At 37.4% G+C, this 22279-nt stretch overlaps 3 protein-coding genes across 7 annotated transcripts; 1 reads left to right on the top strand and 2 right to left on the bottom strand.

Annotated features, from left to right (window-relative positions):
* Window positions 1-306: 306 nt before the first annotated feature.
* Window positions 307-5021, bottom strand: LOC107043113 (syntaxin-8). Its single transcript, XM_015264430.2, has 5 exons — window positions 4825-5021; window positions 3528-3722; window positions 2553-2809; window positions 2219-2311; window positions 307-1720 (listed from the first exon to the last, which is right to left on the bottom strand). Exons 1-5 carry the CDS (start codon window positions 4857-4859, stop codon window positions 1560-1562), a joined length of 741 nt encoding a protein of 246 aa, XP_015119916.1. The 5' UTR covers window positions 4860-5021; the 3' UTR covers window positions 307-1559.
* Window positions 5022-5070: 49 nt separating this feature from the next.
* LOC107043112 (transmembrane protein 184B) lies at window positions 5071-17040 on the top strand. 5 transcript variants are annotated; one of them, XR_001461206.2, is made up of 7 exons: window positions 5071-5193; window positions 5995-6213; window positions 8096-8690; window positions 9523-9764; window positions 10069-10153; window positions 15394-15637; window positions 16547-17040. XR_001461206.2 is itself a non-coding variant. In XM_015264425.2 (6 exons), exons 2-6 carry the CDS (start codon window positions 6010-6012, stop codon window positions 15567-15569), a joined length of 1302 nt encoding a protein of 433 aa, XP_015119911.1. In that variant the 5' UTR covers window positions 5071-5193; window positions 5995-6009; the 3' UTR covers window positions 15570-16106. The 5 variants fall into 5 exon arrangements, 4 of the variants coding, with proteins under 4 accessions (XP_015119911.1, XP_015119915.1, XP_015119912.1 ...); XM_015264425.2 differs by lacking the exon at window positions 16547-17040 and having other exon boundaries at window positions 15394-16106; XM_015264429.2 differs by lacking the exons at window positions 15394-15637; window positions 16547-17040 and adding an exon at window positions 12066-12549.
* A 5-nt stretch (window positions 17041-17045) lies between these two features.
* LOC107043110 lies at window positions 17046-22203 on the bottom strand. Its single transcript, XM_015264424.2, has 3 exons — window positions 22038-22203; window positions 21856-21972; window positions 17046-19867 (listed from the first exon to the last, which is right to left on the bottom strand). Exons 1-3 carry the CDS (start codon window positions 22197-22199, stop codon window positions 17525-17527), a joined length of 2622 nt encoding a protein of 873 aa, XP_015119910.1. The 5' UTR covers window positions 22200-22203; the 3' UTR covers window positions 17046-17524.
* Window positions 22204-22279: the final 76 nt, after the last annotated feature.

The raw sequence follows: 22279 nt of genomic DNA, 5'->3' as shown, positions 1-22279 counted from the left end.
TTTATAATTCTTTTCGTTTAGGAAAATTGGGGAAAACTTGGCTCCATGCAGGTTTCCTATTCATAAATCTAGTTTCTATTCTTGACAAAAATCCAATAGAGTTTCCTAACGAATTCGATAGGTTTTTCTATATTTTTTTTTCGTGCGTGGCGAAAACAAACTGGACGAAGTGGGTTATTGTAGATTTTTTGGGTCTGGGGGACAGGGCTGGCAAGCGAGTTGATTAAAGTATTCTTTATTAGGTATTTTACACACATGAAAGAATTTCATGGAGAAACCTAACAAATTCAATACAAAATTCTGCTAGTTTTTCGTCGATTCTATTGAAAAATTTCGAATTCGCCGGGCTTTTCTATGAAATTTTTTTGTTTGATTGTTTTGAAGCGTTTCTATTTCAAGTTTATCAAGTTTGGGGGTGAAAATGTATTCATATAGTTCGATTTACACTGTTATAACATTATAACGTAAAAATAAAATTGTAACTTTAGAATATATTGTGAATTTCACGAGTTTTCGTTACTAATTCACATGAAATTTCCATTCATAGTAGTGATAAATCAGTTAATTTCTGGAATATTCAATGAAAATGATTGAAAAATGGTAAATTCAGACATCGACTATTGTCGATTATCAATCTATTGAATTCAATTAATTCAATTATGTGATGGTTAATTTTCCCAAGAAATCTGAGAATTTCAACTGATGTAAAAATGATATTGTTGATCTTCAAAATGAATAAGGAATTTCTGACAATGTGGAAGGATCCCGTTAGAAATAGATGATGGAGAAAAAGAAGAGGGAGCGCTGACCCCAGGAATCTGGTGTACAGTTGTATGAAAATGTTTCTAACTCTTGAGAGCGAATTTTTTTCAATTCTCAAGTTCATGAAATCGGTGACGTCTGCTGAAAAATGCATTAAATACATTTTCATCGAGTATTTTTTTGATGAAAAAAAATACTCACTTCTTTAAAGCTTCTACAAATACATATCAGTCATAAAGTCAAATTACACTCAATTTAAAAATTCCCTTAATAAATTGACTGATGAATAAAAAGTGAAGAATCAAAATTTTTCAGTCACAAAAAAATCGAGAATCTTCGGAATTTCATCTGAACTAATCTTTAATCTCTTATTTAAAATAATTCAGAGGAAAAAAAGAAAAATTCCCCTTTCATTAGTTGAACTAGTGAATGAAGCAGTGAATATTCATTTTATTTCAGGTTCTCAAGCGAGAATAAATAAATATAATTTAATCATCCAAATTAATGAACTTGAAATGATCATTTCAAATAGCATTGCCCCACGAATTATTTGAAGTAATTCTTCAAATAGCTTTTTACTGAAATATTGCCCAGCTCTGTACAGAACCAACCAGTGTACAATGACGTGTTGAAATTGTAGAATAGGGCGGAGCCCAGTGATTAATGTAATAAATTTCGTTAATGATGTTCTCTACCAGTAATTGCAGTCCTCAATCCTTAATCAGTAATTTACAATACATTGTTAATGTAAGCATTCTCTTAAAAAATAGGAATTATGGAATTATCACATTCGGTCGTTAGACCACAGCAATGGTAATTATACTTATGAATAGGATAATTATGATGACCCAGTATCCACAGGTCCTGTCTCGGCGATCGATTGCGCGTATTCTTCTCGTTCCATCGATCAGCCGCTCGTCTGTTCGCTCCATGTGGTCTGCCAGGTCGTCAATTAGTTCTGATAAATAATAATTATCAAATCACTTCATCTGTTTATAGACGAAATCTCAATATTGCTAGCTCTAACAGAAAAACCTAGCGCTTTCTTTATGAAATTTTATTCAATTTCTATTGGAACTCTATAAGAATTCTCTTAAATGTTTTATTGAAATAATATTGAAAATTTCTATTTGTTTTCACGCCAATTCTATGGAAGATTATGCAACTTTACCCTGTCATTTTGTTGGGGGATATATAATAGAAGAAAGTTAATAGATTTAAATATTTCGATTTTTTTCTGCTGTATTTTTATTTGTTTCTCATAATAAAATCGAAGAAAAAAAATTGCAAAATTTATGCTCAAGAATTGTTATAGAAAAAATTCCAATGAAGTTACGTAAAAAATCAACACTCACATATCTTTTTCTATAAACAAATAGAATTTAATAGAGTTTCAATAAAAATTCAACAAAATTTCATGGATAAAGTTTTTCAATTTTTACAATTTTATAATTACCATTTTGATGATCCACTTCAGTATGAATTGTCTGGGCAATATTCTTCTGTCTCACAATGACCTGGTACAACTCATCGAGCCCACGATCCTGCTCTAAATCCCAATAATTTGATGTGACAAACATTTTAAGTTCATAAAATAGTGGATTAATTATCATTCAGGGGAGAGTGGTAAAAGGCGTCACTTCCAATCGTAAATATCTCGAGATTATTGTCAAGGTATTTTTCCAAACTTAAAAATGAGATGTGCCTTAACCAAATCGTATCGTTCGATCCGGAGATATTGACGATTTAGTGAGATTCGTTTTGCCTGAACTTTCCCTAGTTTTATTCACCCTGAATGGCAGCTTCGTTATGCGTCTTCAGATCGCTCACGGAGACATTTAAATTCAGGGGAGGATCATCCTCGTCATCATCCTGTCCCCATCCAGTGGTTCCCCCGTCAGCAAATGCAGAGCCACTGGAGTTTATGAGACTCGGCCTGTCCGACGCAGTTGGATTCATCCTCGCGTCGTACAACTGCTTGATCTTGAATGCATTACTTTGGAGCTGTTCGACCTGTCGCCTCCGCCTCTCCGCTTCGTCCAGGGTTCTTCAGGAAGTATTTCATTGAGGAAATTACGATAATGTATCATTCGATTCGATGAAAGCGAATGAGTGGAAAACAAATACATAATTGTATTTTTGTTATAAACGAGTGCAGTTACTGTTGCTGAGAAATTAGCAATTTGCTTCCGAATGGGTTCTCTTGTTTAAAATTCTTATTTCACTATTCTCTTCTATTTTTTCATGTCATAGTACTATCATCAATTGAAATGTTATCAAAATTTTGTGGATTATTTCGTTCTGTCAAATAATTCTACATTCAGACCCTCTCAAGACTCGAATTCGTTTTCGAATGATGCTGTTCTCAGCATTTTTCAACTTGATTAAGAAGCCATTGAAATATACTTTTCAAGCCCTGATTTAATTGCTATTACTGATGATTCTTTCAGTAATCATGAAAAAACCGATTTTCTCTTTCAAATCGCATAAACAATGTGCTGTAGCTCAACAACGAATTGTGCGACCCCCATCATATCCTGATAGAATGAAGAGGGTATTGTTATAAATTTTTTGAGCCATGACTAATTCCATTTTTATGACAATTTTTGAGTGATCGTTGAAAAATCGATTTTTGGAAAAATATCAATTTTTTCGAATCTGTATGAAAAAGTGAGTGCAGATGAATCAGACAATCACATGTGCATTATTTTCTCAAATATCTCGTGGGGAATTGGCTCGAGGGGTTTAGCAATCCGAAAGGATACATAACTCTCAACTTCAGGGCTTCATCCACCTTCTTCCTGAGCTGGGCTATTTGATCTGTGTACTGCTTGAGTTGGAACCGTATGTTCGCTGACAAACTTGCGAATGCCTGGGAAGTCCGCACCTCGCGATCGCGTTGGCTGAGTTGCTCCATGATCTCTCGGAAGAGCCCCTCACATGCATCGTGCTCGACAATCCTACCCCAAACGGCAATATTAGCGCGAACGAAACAATTCAAGAGAAAAACCGGAATTCGCTGGGAAATTATTACATCGTGTGTGGAAAAATTCCGCAACTCATTTGCGTATTCTTTTTTCAGATAAAATATTCAATGAAAAATGGCTTGTACAAAACTCAATAGAATTCGATTTTTTAAGAAAAAAAAATCAATTTATTTTATTTAGATATTTTCTATAGAAATTTTTGCGCGTGAGTTTTCAAAGTTTTTTCGTTTCATTGTTGAAATGAAAAGAAAAGAAAAATAAAGTGGAAAAAAGTTGGAAAATTCATGTCCAGAAATTCCTGTAGAAAATATTTCATTAGAAAAAGTCAATAGACTTCAATTTTTCTATACAACTTATTCTATTATTTCTTATTCTCGATATTTTCTATAGAATTTCATCCACTCAAATTGTCCAATTTTTCCTGTTTGATATTCCTGACGACAGCAAAACTAAAAATCAATAAGAAAAAAAAAATGAAAAAAAAACTTAGAAAATTTGACCCGAGGAAATTCTACAGAAAATATTTCAATAGCACCGTCCAAAAACTAGGAAAGGTGGGGGTAAAATGGACACTTTTGACTTTTTAAAAAATGTTAATGACGGGTTGAAATGTTGATAAAATTCAATAATTTTTTCTTTACTGCAAAGAACAATTCTTTCCCTTTGTGATGAGCCTAAACTGAGCTGAATTGATAAATTTGTTTCTGAGTTATGAGTAATTAAAACAAAAGTCTAAAGTGTCCATTTTACCCCACTCTCCCCTACTCGAAACATCATTAGAAATCCCCTAGAATTCCCGCCGAATTCGCTCCGTTTCTCCATCAATTTTCTTCGCGTGAATCATCAAGATCGACAACAACCAAAACCATTCAATAAAAAACGCACGTCATCACTATTGTCCCCCCCCAAAACGCACAGCGAATTCACGTCGCCCCTTCCCCAGCCGCCAAATCAAGGGTCTCATCATCCCAAAAAACCAAAACCCAAAATCACCCCCTGACGCCAACTGGAGCTGTCGTCCACCAAAACCCCAAAACCCCCAAAATAACGGAGAGGTTAGAAGCCCCCAACATACCACGGATCATTATCCTCAATATAGATAAGCGCCATCCTGGCCCTCCAAGGTCCCCAAAAACTCTTCACTTACTCGTCACCACTCCCCCGCCCTCCGATTGCCCCCAAAGACCCGCGAACTTCTCCAAAAGTCCATAAACACTCCCTCGAACCCGATTGACACTCTTGAGCCCCCCGATCCCTCTGACAGCTGCGCCACGTGGTACCCCCCACCGCCCTCCGGAATTCCTTTCACCAGGCACTCGCGATCATCCGCCATAGTAATAGAATCGCCATAAGGCAGTTCATCCTCCATCGGACCCCAAGATCCCGAAGACGAGCTCCCGAGGGATAAAAAATCTCGTCGAAGTCTTCAGCCGCTCACCACCGGGTACGTCCTCGCCCCCAGAACAAATCGAAAAAAAAAACCCACCCCCGAATATTTAATTTTGCCTCTATTTCTGGAGATTCCAGCCTCGCGGAATCCCATTGGCCGAAGTGCGCATGCGCCGCGTCGCGATATTCCTCGGAGCGGTGAAGGGACGCGTGCGTCAGACGAAAAAAAGAGATAAAATTCCGGAAAAGTGCGAGAGTAACGGAGTAGACGGACAATCCGACGATTTCCATCCGCGAATAGTCTTGCGCCCTCGGTACAACGTGAACTGGATTCGATAAAAGTGGTTGTGTCGCACCTATTTAACCGAAATGTCGGGTGAAAGCTGGCGAATTAATCGAAAAAACAGCAGTTTCCGGTTAATTTTCCACTGATTCGAGGGAAATCGGCGGTTTCGGGGGCTCAATCGGGCTTGCGGGGGACATACACCTCTTTGTGGGTCGAGAGAGGAAAACAGCTTGGACTCGGGGGGTTTAGCATCGTCTTCCCAGATATAAGACTGTCCCAGGTCAGCAGAATATCGCATTTCATCGGGATTTATCGTTTCGGTTTTATCTGTTTCGTCATTCATATCGTCATTAGTGACCGTCTCTCTCTCGTTTTTTTTTTTTGAGAGTGTGTGGACTCTAGGAGAGCCTTCTCTTGTCCTCGAACGGGACTACGTGTTGTTGTGATATGCATATTGATTTTTAAAGCGCGCGGACAACCACACGAGTGTCAATATTCATTGTTTTTTATTGGTAATTTGTTTTTGCAATTTTTGGGAATTTGTGGGGCTAATGGACGTTTGGGTTGCAGCTCGGGATTGGAGGTATGAGCTCTAATGCGACGACAGCTGAGGCTGTCTCGGCAATGACTGACAGTGTCACGCAGAGCAGTGGCATGGGGGTTACCAGCACCATTGCCAGTGGAATCATTGATAATGAGAATAACGAGCCGATTTTTTTACAAACACGAGCTGCTCAGGGCATCTCGGGGGCCTTTGTCTGGCTCGCTCTGTTTATCACTTGCCAACAGGTCTGTATGATGAATTATTGATGGAGGTGGGGACTATCGAGGTGTGGATTCTTGAGAGAAAACGTGGGGAAATTATCAGAACACTTGAAAATTTTTGGCTGGAATTTTAGGTACACTTTTTGGAAATTTTTGTCGAATTTAATTGCCACTGAAATTTCAAGGAATTCGAGGGAAAATCGAAGAGAATTGTGAATTTCGGTTTCATTTTCCCCTGAAATTAGAGAGAAAACCAGAAAATTTCGGTAAATTTCTTCTGGAATTTTTAGGACAGTGACACTCAATGCGATTTACGCTGTTAGAAAATTAATCTTGAAATTTTTAATAACAAATAATTTACATGGAATTTCCATTGATCTTGTTGTTGATTTCCATTGATCTTGTTGTTGATTTCCATTGATCTTGTTGATGAATGGCCGTTTCTGGGAGATGGTGGGAGATTTGTTGGTTGGGTGATTGTGGAATTCAATACCACAAATGGCGTTTGATGGTCAACTGTGAGAATATCTAACGAGGTGGGGAAATCGACTTGACATGCTTCACTTTTTCTTTTCACTAATTGTGGATTTATCTTGTAATTAAGGGGCCGGATATCCTAGCCACTAGACAACACTGGATTTTAGGAGAAAATGTATTCAGGATTTTTTCTGCCACTACAGTAATTCTCTTAAGGATATCCAAGTGTTTTTGCTTGATTTTGTTTGCTTTGTCCATTTTTTCCCCAGTGAAATGTTTTTTGCTTTTTTAATTCTGAGAAAATATAAAGTTTACTTTTGTGGGAAACTTGATGAAATAATTTAAAAAGGCAATTTTTGAAATTACGAGCATTTTCTATGAATAATTTATAAACAATCAATGTCCCACCATAAAAATCATTTGTTTGGAATCGTATCAAGTTTATTCATATTCAAAATTTTACCAGAACTCGATTTCATGCTTAAAAAAATAAGGTTTCCGGAATTTTAAACAACTTCAATTATTTCTTCATCAACAACGAATGTTCAAAACAATAATAATTCCGGGAAAAATCTAATTCCAACGACTGCAGGTAAATATTCATGATTTAAAAAAATTTTCTCACGCCGTTTAATTGAGAATTAATGTTTCTTGGATATTCAGTCTAATTTTAACTCTTATGACATGTAAATTTAATGGAAAAACGTCGCAAATTCGCTAGAATTCGATTGGATTTCTATCGAAATGTTCTCATTCTATCAGGATATTTTTTCTTGAATTTCCTCTGCTCAAATTTTTTGAGTTTTTTCCATTCTATTTAATTCTTTTTTTCATCAAGAAAATGAAACAAAAATAAATTCGAAAATTTGAGCCGAGGAAATTCTATAGAAAATATCTCAATGAAAAAAGTGTATAGAAACATCGAATTCTATCAACTTTCTCTATCGAATATTTTTTTCGATTCAACAGTCAATAAAATAGGCCAAAAACTAATAGAAATTCAATACAATTGTATAGCGAATTCGCTAGATTTTTATATTAATTTTATTCCTGCATCTAATCATAAAAAGCGTATAACCCTACAAACATCAAATTTTCTAAGCTTTTTCCAAGTTTTTTCATTCTATTTTTTTTTTCATTTAAATAACAAAATTAAACGAAAAAACAGAGAAAATTTAAGCCGAAAAAATTCTATAGAAAATATCTCAGTGGAAAAAGTAGTATAGAAACATCGAGTTCTAAAAACTAATAAAAATTCAATAGAATTGCATTGTGAATTCGCTAGATTTTTCTCTTCAATTTTTTTCATGCGCATAATCATAAAAACTACTTGATAAAAATGAATTTCCCACTTTTCTCCACTTCACAACTCGACCCACCCCAAACTCTACGCAACAGCCCCAATAATCTTCAACTCATGACCCCCCAGATCTACCAACACCTGAGGTGGTACACAAATCCCACCGAGCAACGATGGATAGTCCGCATACTATTCATCGTCCCAATCTACGCCACCTACTCCTGGATATCACTCCTATTCTTCAACAGCGAGGGCTACTACGTGTACTTTTTCACAGTACGCGACTGCTACGAGGCATTTGTAATATACAATTTCTTGTCCCTGTGCTACGAGTACCTGGGTGGTGAGGGTAACATCATGTCCGAGATACGTGGAAAGCCGATAAGATCGAATTGTCTGTACGGGACATGGTGTCTCGTTGAGAAGACCTACACCATTGGATTTCTGCGATTCTGCAAACAGGCGACTCTGCAATTTTGCTTCGTCAAACCGGTTATGGCATTTGTCATAATAATCCTGCAGTCATTCGGTCATTATCGTGATGGAGACTGGTCACCCGATGGTGGATACATTTATGCCACTATTATCTACAACATCAGTGTTTCACTCGCTCTTTATGGACTGTTTTTGTTCTACTTCGCTACGAGGGATTTACTGACGCCTTTCGAACCTGTTCTCAAGTTCTGCACGGTTAAGAGTGTCATCTTTCTGTCATTCTGGCAAGGTAATTGTAGTAATTATTGATGGGATTGTTGGGTCGGGAGGAAATAATTTTTTGGGGATGGAAATTTTCTGAATTTTCCATGGATTTTGATCAGATGGTCCAATTTGGACTAGTCAGATTTCATTTTAAGGACATCCAAGTACTTTGACTATTTTTTAGAATATTTTAAAGATATTTTACAATGATTTTGTTCTCTGAACTTTGCAGGTTTGAATTCGAATTTTCAATATTTTTATTCTGAAAAAAATTGGAAAGTTTACTTTTGGAGGAAGATTGATGGAATAATTTAAAATGCGGAATTTTTTAAAATTTACAAACAATTAATTTTCTACCTTAAAAATCATTTTAACAAATTTATTCATATTCAGAATTTTACCAGAAATTGATTTCATGGCTAAAAAATACGATTTCCGAAAGTTTACAGAATTTCATTCATTTATTTAAAAACAACGAATGTTTCTCACGCAATTTAATTGCAAATTTGATGATTGAAAATGGCTGAATCTATATTTGTCGTGTTGATGAGTTTACTGTAGTTTCAATGTGAAAAATGAGGTTCTGATTCTTCAAAAATTTTAAAAATTTAAAAAATCGTCAAATTACATCACTTTAAGGATAATATTTTTATTCGAGTGATGTTGAGAGGATACAATTCACATTCATAACTTTATTCTAAAGTTTGATAGAAATCTTGTGAATGAAAAGAAAAATATTGAATTTCACTCAGTCAAATGTTGATTTTACCCATTTTGTTGGATACAACCACAAACATTTTTTTTTCTGTCAATCAAAAAAAAATTCTCATGTAATTTTCATGTTGTTCACGTTTCAGGAGTTCTTCTCGCTGTTTTTGAAAAGGCAAATGTAATATCACCAGTGATCGACAGCATGGGACATGCCACAAACACAGGAACAGTATCGGCTGGCTATCAGAATTTCCTTATTTGCATTGAGATGCTCTTTGCAGCGATTGCACTGCGTTATGCATTTCCTTATCAGGTGTACGCAGCTGGCTGCGTGACAGACTCGAGAGGCCGAAGTGTCACGATGCAGAGCATCAGCAGTAGCTTGAAGGTACCTCGAGATAGCTAAACGAAAATATCAATACGCGCGAAAAAATTTCATTGAAAAATTTCTATTAAAAATTCTATCAGTTATTGGCTCATTCTATTGAAAAATTCCGCAGCTCCACTGGGCTTTTTTTAATAAAAAAATGGCAAATAAAAACCCTTCATATTTACAGAAAATTTATATTCTTTAAATAAAAATTGATTCATATTTTTAATAAAAAATGGCAAATAAAAAAATCCTGATTTTTATTCGTAAAAAAATTGGTAGAATGTAAAATACTTTTCACATTATTCGTGATTATTTACAGGAAACGATGAACCCCAAGGACATTATGACCGATGCCATCCACAATTTCCATCCCCAGTATCAGCAATACACGCAGTACAGCTCTGGTATGTCTCACAAATCTATTCACGAGAGATAATTATTTTAATTTGTATGTTGCACAGACTGGCCCATTTTTATTTGAATTCCCAATGGAAATAGCACACCATCGAGTCTTTCATTATGCTAATTTAACGGCATGAATGTCCATGGAGCATGTGTGGACAAATTAAAATTCCCCAGAGCCAGGATTGCTTATTTAACGCTCGTTGCTTCTCCTTTTTTTGCTGTTCCATTTGCTTGATTTACGTTCGTCGTTGGATTTTATTCCATCGCATGTCGATGAGGGGGTGATCACTGCGGATAAAATTGTATAACAGGTTTTGAGATTGCAAAACTTCAAAGGTTCGATTTTTTCGGGACTTTCTAAGGCTTGGGGAAATTTCCAGATATCCCTGGGGATTTTGATTCGTTACCTTTTATTTAAAGCGTAAAAAGTATTTGGTAAGACTGTTTTCCGATGAATTTTTTGAAGGACGTCACAGGTTGAAAGAAAAAAATCGTAGTCTCATGAGATTTTTATATTTCTCTCAACATTTTTCAAGATTTCATGAAACATCTATTCCATCTGTACGAGATTTGAATGTTTCTTGGATGTTTGAGGGTCATGATGAATCATTACGTCACTCTTTTGGCAGATGAATTTGTGGGAATGTAAAATTACACAGTAGTTTATTCATCAAAAATATTCAACTAACATGTATCTCACTCCATTTTTTTGCTTACATCACCGCGAGATTGTCTAAGATTTCTGAATTTCTCTCTAAATTTTTGAAGACAACTGGCGGGGTGTTGATGCCCTTATCAGGTTCGATATTTCTTTCTCAATTAATTGTTTATAATCATTCTCATTGGAAAGCAATACGACCCATGAGAATCATTTGTCCTAATTTATTAACTGTTAAATTTTCATATTACAATAAATGATTTGCTCATGTTCTAATTCCTATGCTTACTGAATAAGATTTTAATCATAACTACAATTCAATTCCTTCTTGAACACACTTTAGAGTGTGAATTTCTGGAATTCAATGTTTGTTGATACTCTAGTAAAAGTGCGTGCCCACACTGTTATCAATTTTTAGTTAGTTCACACGGTAATTCAATTAATCTGTTGTTCATCTCATCATTATAATTCCGAGCTTAGAATACTGTCACCTCGTATTTTCAGCACCAAATTAAAAATTAAAACTTCATTTGGAATATTGAGTCACAGCTTCTTTTTATTCACATCAGAAATTTTGTATTTGGATATTAATATTATTTGTTCAAAGTGAAAAAATCGATCATCATTTTCACTATATTGCATTCAGATTTTCCTATCCTTAACGTCAAAAATGTGAGATAATCTCATAATTCTAGCTATTAATTCTAATCAACTTTGTTCGAAGAAAACCTTAGTAAACGCAGTATTAAGAAAGTAGAATTATTCTATTTTCCACTGACCTAAATCATTTGGACAATTATGATTCGTTCATTCGTGTTTGTTAGGCGGGCTTCATACTTTCTTCATTCGATCGAGATGCTGCCCACGCTTTTTTTAGAACAGATTCCATTAATTACCGAGAGAAATTAATATTCGAGAAAATCTAAACAATCGATTCGTTCTGTCCTTCACCCTCACGTTTCACCACTTCCTCTTCACTCACTTCTCTCATGAAATTCCGCTTCATCGTGCACATCACGTCAGATCCCACAGCTAGTATTACTCCCCGAGCACAATGATGCAACTTGCATTGAATTCACCACATGCAAGAGGAAATGACAATACAAACAAAGAGATAACAATAAGAAACGAGAATTAAACATCACCAAATCCAGAGTGAAATAAAAAAAATTCCTCATCTCAAGAGATCATAAAATCTTGAATAGAAGAATGAGAAACTCTGAAGAGTGCCTTTTTGTTTACTATTTTTTCAGACGTCAATACCAACTTGCCGTATGAAAAGCTGTGAGTGCGCGAGACCATCTCGATTTAATATCAAACATTCCACTGGGGGATGTTTCCATGGGAGTTTTATTCTGCCTCAAACGAATGTACCTATTCGTTGAATGAAAAAACATAAACTAATTAATCAGGATAGATGAATAAAGTGATTAATGTGAAGAAATAGTTAAATGAAGTGTCAAAATCGGTAATGACACTTTAGGGGAGATCGGGGTAAAATAAAATATCAGGAAAAACCGCAGTTTAGGAAATTTTTTTTTAGTTCAGGGTCAAACAACCCTTGAGGACCCTTGAGGACGTTTGAGGGTGAAGAGTCAGGTTCACAGAGAAGAAAACAATATTAGTTTTTAGGGATCTGTGCCATTTTTAATTTGACGAGTGAAAAATCCTAAAATCAAGTGATTGCATTCCTATAAAAATTTGGGATAGCAGACGCAAAAAAATTTGATTGGACAACATGACGAATTCGCTAGAAAATATGATTGGATTTCTATTGAAAATTCTGGTATTTTTTCTTTCAACTTTTATGCGCTCTTGTGAAATTGAAAATGTCCGATTGAAGCTATTCTATAGTCTTTTTTGTGGCCTTTTCTATTGAGACATTTTCTATAGAAATCCCTCGGCATGAATTTTCCAAATTGGTTTTAGTCTATTTTTTCTCCTTTCATTTAAAAAAATCAAACAAAAAACTCAGAAAATCAATAGAGCAAGTTGTCTAGAAAATTCTAGTGATTTTTATTTCTATAAAATATTTTTTATTCAACATTTCTATTGAAAAAAAAACGCGCAGAACAGTTGGGGAATTCCTCAATGCGTGAAAGGTCCCTGAAAATTGTGGATCAATTAAAAAATTATGAATATATTCCGATAATGAAAAAACTTCTTTTTCTCTGCCTGCTTGAGCCTCAAATGAATTTTCGTGAAAAACCTAGCGAATTCACTAGAAAAATTTATTCTATTCTAAATCTACTAAATCGATTGGATTCTATCCAACATTTAACCATTTATTTGGATTTATTTGGGCTTTATTCAACATTTTTCATTCTTTTCACCATTTCTGTTTAAAAAAAACGCGCAGGAAAGTTAAGGAATTTCGCAATGCGTGAAAGGTCCCTAAAAATTATGGACCAATTACAAAAATTATGAATACATCCGTAAAAAGAAAAAAAATTTTTTTCTGTGGCTCCTTTGACCCTCAACCAAAATCGCAAGAAACATTTCCTGAACGGATAAATATCCATTTTACCCCACTTCGCCCCATTTTATAACTGAAATTAAATTTTCAATAAGGGAACAGATAAATGTGAATTTACACAAAACTCATGTTCAATTCACTGGTATATAAATAGAATGAAATATTTTTTATTTCTTAGTGTTTATTTTATACAGTTATACGTAAATGTACTTACGGTAAAACGCGATTAACAGGACCATTGTAAAGTAGTACTTAAGCAGTTCTAATTCGAAAGTACTTAGATCAGATTGTATTTTAGGATATGAATGAGCTTTCACAGGAGATTACAATTAAATTTTAATGAAAATGCATTTCAATGTGTACGTGAATTTATCGAAATAACTTAATTAACTGTTTAATCGTGCCTGACTCATTAGCGATGTATCTGGCATGCATTTATTATGAGGAAAATTCTTTGCGAATGGAGGATTGATGATGATGTTAATTAAAGGATTGATCATACTCAGATGGATTTTGAATTTTTTTTTACATATTTTGCATGATCCCCAGAGCTTGCCATATCCTCCACTCATCCTTTGCCATATAATTTGCATGATTTATTATATTTATGGTATTGTCCTTGGAATTTACTAGGGAAATGGTAAAAGACGGTGGATTACGTCGTGAATTACGTCGTGATTATTATCAAATTTAACAAAGTTGAGGCATTGAGAATTGAGAAATTTTTTGGATCTCGGTGTTTTAATGTTAAATTATCGTGATAATGAGTCGTTTTAAGGGAGATCCTTGAGAGATATTTTTGGTGAAGGGTTCTAGTCAACTGTAAGAAAGGTTTGAAGACATTACAAATGGAAATTCTTCAGATCTTATTATTTTAGTCTTGAATCATCTCGATAATGAGAAATTTTTTCTGTCTCACGATTTCAATTTTAAGAAATGAAAAAGGACGATTTTTTCGGACCTTTCCCCTAAAATTACTCGTTTTTACAATTCAAAAAATTAAATCCAATGATGAATAAGTTCTGAAAATCTCATTGTTTTATTATTGAATTATTTTGGTGATAAGGCTTTGGATTGAAAAGGTGAAAATCCATTTTCTATACAGAATTTCATATGCTAATACAGGGTCTAAGCATATTTTCTCCCAAAATCACTTGTTTACTAGATAATTTTAAAATTACCAAAGTAAAATTTGATGAAAAATGAGAATTTCTTTGGATCTCGCGGCTTTAATTTGAGAAAGGAAACTGGAATCTTTTTTCGGAATTTTATTCAGCTATGGGAAAGGCATGAGGGGCTTTTCCACTAAAATTACTCATTTTCACAATTGAAAAAAATTGAATTCAAACATAAAAAATAAGAAATTCTTAAAATCGCGTGGTTTTATTACTGCATTATTTTGATGATAAGGATTTTCAGTAGAAAATGTTAAAATACATTTTCTGTAGAGAATTTCATTAGTTCATAGAAGGTCTTAGCGTATTTCCTCCCAAAATAACTTATTTTTTAGATAATTTTTAAATTAACGGAATTAAATTTGAGGAAAAATGAATGATTTTGATGAGGATTTTTAGAAGAAAATGTTGAAATACATTTTCTACAGAGAATTTCATTAGTTAACAAAAGGCATATTTCCTGGAAAAATCACTCGTTTTTAAAATAATTTAAAAATTACCAAAGTTAAATTTTACGAAAAACGCGAATTTCTTTGGGTCTCGCGACTTTAATGTTAAGGAAAACGAAATTATTTTTCAAAATTTTAATCAGCTAAGGTGTGAAGCTAAAAGGGGTGAAGAGCTTTTCCCCTAAAATTACTCGTTTCCACAATTAAAAAAATTGAATCCACTGATAAATAAAAAATTACTAAAATTTCGTTTTATTTAGAAAATTTCAAAATTTTTAAAGTCATTTTCATTCCAGAGAATAATATAAAGAGGAATTATCTCCTGACATTCTCTCCAGAATCATCGATTCCCGAAATAAACGCAAAATAATAAAAAATATCGATAAAAAATGATGAATTTACCACTTCCCTAATGAATTAACGTACAAAATAGAATAAACCCGAAAGCTATTGAATGAGTCGTGACGTAAACCTCTGTCAGGTGGTACAAAGAACCAACGTGGAATGCGAGTATCAAGCTACGACCCCGATGATCCACAAAATATGCCAGTACCACCGCCCCAAAGACGAAATACCTCGCACCAGCGTGTCGCCACGATCTCCCAAAATTACAATGAAAAGACAATGCTGCTGAGCAGTGACGATGAATTCCAATAGAACACTTGGATTTCACCGATGGAGCCCACCATGACAATGAAAATAATTTAATGAAAATAATGGAAATGGTAAGGACTTGAAACCTAAACCCGAGGAGATTACCGAGAAGAATTCAATATCTCCTGTACTTCAATGGAGTCATTTATTCGCTGCATTTATTTTTCCATAAATAATAGGGAATTTGAATCTCGCTCGAGAATAAATGCGCTAGTGACTAGTTGAATTGAAAAATGTTGAAGTTGGTGTGGATTACGTACATTATTCATTGATAAAATCATGTTTAAAGAGATGTTATTGCGTTGCGAGGTATCATAATAGTTTAGGAAATTATTCATATTGTTTTTTTATTGACTGGTGGTCATCAGAGCTGGGTGGTACTCCCTGAAAATCGAATGTAGAAATATATTCTGGGCAACTAATCTAGTAGCGAAGCGGTGTGATTCAAGGTGATGCAGCTCTTCGCAGAGTTTTCGAGGAATATCTCCGAATCTAAGGGAGATACCGAAATTTTCGTAATTACCTTTTTTGTAGAGCAAAGTGAGGGCTACAAAAAAGGTCATGACAAAATTTTAGCTACCTCCCTCAAATTTCGAGATATTCATTGAAAACTGGGCAATACTCAAAATCGACTTGAACCCCTTTACCGCTCCTCGAATCTCAAATAATAAAAATCAATCACTGGAAATGTCATTCAACTCAGCTGTGATGTGCATCAAAACTGAACGAGCACACGTTGTTGTGAAAATGTGGACCTCCACCGAAGAAAAAAAAATTAAACACATATAATACATTAATTTATTATCTCTCATAAACAATAATTTGATTCATCTCTCATTAATACTTGTACAAACATACCAAAGTACTTACATACTACTAAAAATAAGTATATCTATAATTTTTTCATGATTACAATCAATTATTTATTCACGTCAATGAATTCAGAAAATATAAAGATTTGATTTTTATTTGCTTCACAGCAAAATAATAAAATATTAAAAAAAACAAACACGTGACACGTGAACCGTTGACACGTGAACCGTTCACGATTGAATCTTCCTGGGACGATTGAACAGTGACAAGCTGATGAAGCCCACGAGGTGAAACTTGAGGAAAACGAAAGAATGATAATAAAAATAATTAATGAAGAGAGGATAAATGATACGTTAAATAATTTAGCTTCTGAGCCAACAGACTATCTTCGCGTCCTAATAAAAAACTAATATATGTATATATCGTTAACATAGATTGTATTTACAGAGTAATGAATTTGCGCGGGAGACAATGATTACCGCAGCAATTGATAATTAAGGTCAGTTCAATGGCGAAATGATGAAATGAGAAAAGTTGAGAAAATTTTGATGATTTTTTTGTGCAGAACAGCAGATCTCTTTCAGATTCCAAAATTTTTATAAAAAATTCATCAGAAAAATTCATCACTTGAATAAAACTGATTTTTTTTGTAAATATCTTCAAATCTAAAGGAGACAGTGAAAATTTTATTGACGCTTTTTTTATTCTTTTTATTGCGCTCCAAGATTTCAAGATATTTACAAATAACTCAAAGTAAAATTAAACTCCAAGTTTAGTTCTTGCAAAAGCCCCAGCACCTATTTCAGAGGGAAAATTTTACGACTACAAAAAAGTTGTTTACAAAAACATTATCTCCACCTGAACCTCATCTTGACATTTCGCTACCGAACGAATCGAAAAGAAATGTCCAATAAAGAAAAATCAAGTGGATCTATGTTCGGTCCCTGCCCCCGTACTCCTCAAGAAACACAAATCCCCCACTAGAATGGCGAAGAGAAAAGGACCGAAAACCCCAAAAAAAACCAAACTAAATGTCCGAGATTTTGTTACTCCCCCATATCCAACTGATTTGTTACCCTCCCCTCGAACTCTGTAAGCGTCAAATAAATATTTTTATCTCAATCTCTCCTTACTTCACCCCCGAATCACAGTTGTGCGAATTTCTTCCAGCCATGCCAGGGCCCCTCGCCAGCCTCCCCGCTCCTCCTCTTCCTGACCCTCTTCCCCTTCCCCAGAATCCCCTTGGTGGCGCTCTCCTCCTCAATATCCTGATACCTCAGTTCGTCGTCCATGTACCCCACCACATTATTCTCCTCAGTCGTGTACTTCTTGTACTGTTCATTAACATCCCTCCTAGCAACGGAGGCCCCCGACCCTTTGGAGCTCCCCTGCCTGTACTCGCTGAACGCCTGGCTCTCGAACCCCGCCATCCCGCAGGGATGAATGGGCTTGAACCCAATGGACCTCAGCCTGGCGACCCTGAAGTCCACATCCGTCATGTTAACAGGTACAAAAGCCGAGAGCCCGCCCCCCAGCCTGGCAGAAGCCTCCAAAGACCTCCTCACGCAGTTCGGCCTGAGGATCTCCCCCTCCTGTGTCGTCTGCACCGAGATATTCCTATGAACAATCTCCATCAGATCATCGTCCGAAGCCTCCGACTTGACGTCCTCCAGACTCCCCCACTTGCTCCTGACCCCCCTGTCCCCCGACAGCTCCTCAAAATCCACCGAAGTCGACGCATCCCTCTGCAAGCTGCACTGCACCACAGCATCCACCATCTTGAAGCTCTTCCGCTCCCTCTTCTGCGTGGATTTCTCCATCTTCTTGCCCTCATTCTCCTCAAGCCCCCTCCCCTGCTTCAGCTCCCTCACCTGCTCCATCTTCTCAGCTGCCTTCGCAGTCCTCAAAGCTCTACTCCTGGGAATCCCCGAGGGCTTCCCCTCACTCGTGCTGCCCCTCTTGATCAGCTTCCTCTTCTTCGAGAGATCCGGCTTGGACCTGCCCTTCAGGTGTCTCAGGTTGTCCCGCCTCTTGCTGAACCCTCGCATGGCGTAGGGGAACCTCCGGGTCCTGGGGCCCCTCGACTTCGCCACGAAATTCGCGTCGATCGCCAGCTTCGCAAGCTCACTCTGCCTCTTCCTCGAGGCCTTGGAAAACCCCTGGACCGAGGGCTTGGCACTCTTGCCCTTGTGACTCCCCTCCTTTCGAATCTCCCCCTTCGCCTTCGGCAGGACCGAGCGTTTCAGGTTGGCCTTCACGTCCGTCTGCTTTTTCGAACCAGAAGTCGACCTCAAGGAGTAGAGAGTCCTGTGGGTCTTGCAGGGTTTCGCAGTCGTCTCCGGCATCTCAGCGTCAACAACACCGACATCTGCCTTCACCTTCGGCAAGAGTATTGCTTCCATCACGGGGTCCAACTCCCCAGACGCCTCCCCCTTCCCCTTCTTCGAGAGCAACTCCTCGGAGCTCCTTCGAGGGTCCTCAGCCTCCCCCTCTTTCCTGGGCCCCTCGATTTTCCCCCTGGACTCTGCACTCGTCAATTCGTGGGAGCCCTCACTCCTGGAGGACGTGCTGAGCACTGGGGAGTGCCTGCCCACCCCCGAGCGCATCTGTATCTGCGACTCCTGGACCCTGTCCCTCGCACCGGGCCCAAAGGTGTTGAGGTTCAGGACCCCTGCGCTCGTCGCGAGCCCCTTAACCGGCTTCGAGGACTTGTAGATCCTGCAGAAGGTCATCGGGGTCTTCTTCACGTCGTGGGCGTTCGGCGACGAGTCGTACAAGTCCGTGCGGATGGAGATGTTCGTGTTCTGGAGCTTGCAGGGGGCCCTCGAGGTGCCGAGTTTGGGGGACTCAACCCCCGGCGCGGACTCGCACTTCCTCGAGACGTGGCGCATCACAATTGCACTCTCCTTCGATTGCTTCTCCAGGGGGAGCCTCTCCAGGGCTTCCGCCCTCCTGTCCTTGATCAGACTCTTCGATTTACAGCAGTCCATGTGGCACCGCTGCGTCGCCCTCGACTTGTTCCTCGTCTTCTTCGGCGGGGAGCTCGGAAAGGGCGAGGGCTCCCAGGGCGGCGCCCCCTGGCAGTTCAGCCTGGCCAGGGCGAATCGCAAATCCTTTCGCGATTCGTCGCCCACCTGCCAAAACGAGAGGACGAGGTACAGACCGTCGTAACGGTAACCCGTCTTGGGGGAGAATTTGTTGGTCAGGTTGTAGCCGCGGACTAGTCGCACGGGTATTTGGCTCTGGCAACTGCGGACTAGGGGGTGGCAGGGGGTCGGGCCCGAGGGGGTGGTGAATGTGAGGTAGTCCCCCAGGTCGAGGTCGTTGGCGGGGTTTGAGTGGGGGGTGCAGAGGGAGGACGCCCCTGGGGGGCCCTCGTCCACGCTCTTGTCGAAGGGACGGTGGACCTGATCTCTCGAGAGGTCCATTCGAATCCCCCACCAGGAGCCCGGGGGGAACCCTGGGATTGGACCGTAGGTGGGGGCCATCTGCAATTTTTATTATTGTTGATATAAATTATTATTGAACTAGCGGACTAGCTGATTACTTTGTACTATGTTATTTTATTTTATTTCATCTCTGTTTGCGTCTGCACAACTGAATTAATTTAATTTTATTCGTTCTTATTGGTATTATATGTATTTTTTTTTATTCATATTTCTTTCCTAGAACCATTATGGTTTTATGGGCTCGTTGGTCTGCCTTGCCTCTCCCACTTTTCTCTTCGGTTATTGTATGTACTTTTGTGCCTTAGGCCCGGTTGCAGCAAGTCTTGTTATCCAAATAAACCCCAGGGTAAAATTCAGTAGTGAAGTGGTAAACGGAGATAAGTCGACTCATCTCCCAGTTGGGTTTTTGAGGAATATTTCCAAATCTAAGGGAGATGGCGAAATTTTTGTGATTACATTTGTTGTAGCACTCAGTCGGCGCCACAAAAAAGGTTATAACAAAAATTTTGCTAACGCCTTTAGATTCCGAGATATTCATTGAAAACTGGCCAATAGTCACAATTGACTTGTACCGTTTTACCACTTCGCCGCTGAATTATATCGTGAGGGTCATAATTTTTCAATATTTGACCTGAAGAATAATTTTTTATTTATCCTGTAGCCTTATTTGAATTAACACTGATTTAACCTTGGGATTAAATTCTATTTTTTGTTCTTTTGGGATAAATTTGAGATACTCTCCCCGGTAAAATAATCCATCGAACATCCAAATTTACTTTTTTCTTATCTGACGCTTTCGTTTACCGGAGATAGTGCAACCGGGCCATAATTCACAAGTTACAACATTGAATGAAGAGGAATTCCCCATAAATCACGCGAGAAGACAGATCGACAAACAATTTTCGATAATCATACATAATTTTTCATTTCTTTCTTTTTCTTTAAATTAATTAGCACCAATGATCTGAGAATGTGAACGAATATGAACATTTTACATATCTTTGATCGCATTTCAATGGAACCGAAGAAGGAAATTGCAGAGAGATCGATCATCATCAATCAGTAAAATGAAAAAATCAGTAATCAATAAAATGAAAAAATCTATTTTTCTGTCTTTTCGAAATTTTTCAAATTGTTTTTTCTTCTTAAAAAATGAAGGGAGATTAACATTTTAAAATCCCATGATCCTATTCCGTTCTCAGAAACCGGAAATACGGGAAATGTAGGGAAGGAAAATTAGAAATAAATTTAAAAAATCGATTTTTCAATCTTGAAAATTTCACGTTTTTTTAGTAATGAAGAAAAACCAATGTATTTTCTTTCTATTATCTAATTGCGATGGAAAAAGTGAAAAGAGGAAGAGAAACGAGATCAACAGGAAAACAGAATTTTTAATTTTTCAATGTCTAGGGAAAAATTTTAAATTGCTATATTTTTTCAAATAATGAACCAATGCCCACAAATTCAATTCCTATGCTCACATTTTCATAGAATACATAAAAAAAAATAACAAAGAATTCAACTTAGCGATGAATAATTTTATCGCATTATTATTATGTAATTCCCGACCCAAGGGCAGGAAGTTATTGCAATTACCGAAAATCAAACGTAGAATTTTGATGATTTGTCGAGGATTCGCAACGAAGGATGCAAAATGACGATAATTTTTGACAAGCGTGAAGTAAAAAAAATCAAGTCGTAAATTTGTGATTGTCTGACCATTTTTGACTTGACGGATACCTCGTGAAGCAAACTGATCGGTCAACCTACTCAATCGTCAGTAATTTTTTAAAAGAACGTTCACTAAAAGTCCCCTACATTTGTCTACCGAATTCGCTAAATCTGTCAAATTTTTTCGGAAATGAGGAAATTTTTATTTTCACATGTACTTTATCTTGTGGTCAACAAACAAACATCTATAAAAAAATTGTGGTCGCCCTGGGACAACAGTAACAAGGTGAGTTGTTAGTGTGCGACATAACCTCTCTGGAGGTTTTCTGAGGGAATATCATGTGGAGATGACTTACCTGGGGGTCCTGACGCACTCCTGGAGCGGTCGGAGCATTCTTCGAGGGCTTCTGAGCGTTTTCAGCGTTCAATTTGAAGAAAAACTTGGCTAGTTCGTCCCCTGTGCGAGCGGTTATCTGGAATGATTGAGAGTGAAGATGCTGGGTGAGTTCTGATCGAGGGGTTTTAGGGGAAGAGTTACCTTTCGTGTGCGCAACTTGGAGAGGATCTTCTCGGTCTCCTCGTGGGTGTTCGGGTGGAGGTTCCTGTCGAACCACGTCGGTGCCATTTCAAATTGTTGAGAATTTTTCAGCAACGAAACAACACATTTTTGTTTTTCTTTACGAAGTAAATGGAGGGACATCCCCTCCAAGTGGCTTGGGTCTTGGCGGGGGTGACGCCATTTTGAAGGGGAGAGGTGGAAGTGGCGGGAAAATTTATGGA

The sequence above is a fragment of the Diachasma alloeum genome, unplaced genomic scaffold (genome assembly GCF_001412515.2).
Source record: "Diachasma alloeum isolate Michigan unplaced genomic scaffold, Dall2.0 Dall_scaffold_00547, whole genome shotgun sequence".
NCBI lineage: Eukaryota > Metazoa > Arthropoda > Insecta > Hymenoptera > Braconidae > Diachasma > Diachasma alloeum.
Note: the sequence above shows the minus strand (reverse complement) of the source record. Positions and strands in the feature narration are given on the sequence as shown.

Excerpts from the sequence above, each read along its gene's own strand:
- LOC107043113 (XM_015264430.2), bottom strand. The coding sequence starts at position 4,859 with ATGGCGCTTATCTATATTGAGGATAATGATCCGTG. Across the intron at positions 3,723-4,824 it reads ATTGAGGATAATGATCCGTG|GATTGTCGAGCACGATGCAT; the intron begins GTATGTTGGGGG and ends CGTTTGGGGTAG. Across the intron at positions 2,312-2,552 it reads TAACGAAGCTGCCATTCAGG|AGCAGGATCGTGGGCTCGAT; the intron begins GTGAATAAAACT and ends ATTGGGATTTAG.
- LOC107043112 (XM_015264425.2), top strand. The coding sequence starts at position 6,010 with ATGAGCTCTAATGCGACGACAGCTGAGGCTGTCTCGGCAATGACTGAC. Across the intron at positions 6,214-8,095 it reads TGTTTATCACTTGCCAACAG|ATCTACCAACACCTGAGGTG; the intron begins GTCTGTATGATG and ends ATGACCCCCCAG. Across the intron at positions 9,765-10,068 it reads GCATCAGCAGTAGCTTGAAG|GAAACGATGAACCCCAAGGA; the intron begins GTACCTCGAGAT and ends GATTATTTACAG.
- LOC107043110 (XM_015264424.2), bottom strand. The coding sequence starts at position 22,199 with ATGTCCCTCCATTTACTTCGTAAAGAAAAACAAAAATGTGTTGTTTCG. Across the intron at positions 21,973-22,037 it reads CCAAGTTGCGCACACGAAAG|ATAACCGCTCGCACAGGGGA; the intron begins GTAACTCTTCCC and ends CAATCATTCCAG. Across the intron at positions 19,868-21,855 it reads GAGTGCGTCAGGACCCCCAG|ATGGCCCCCACCTACGGTCC; the intron begins GTAAGTCATCTC and ends TAAAAATTGCAG.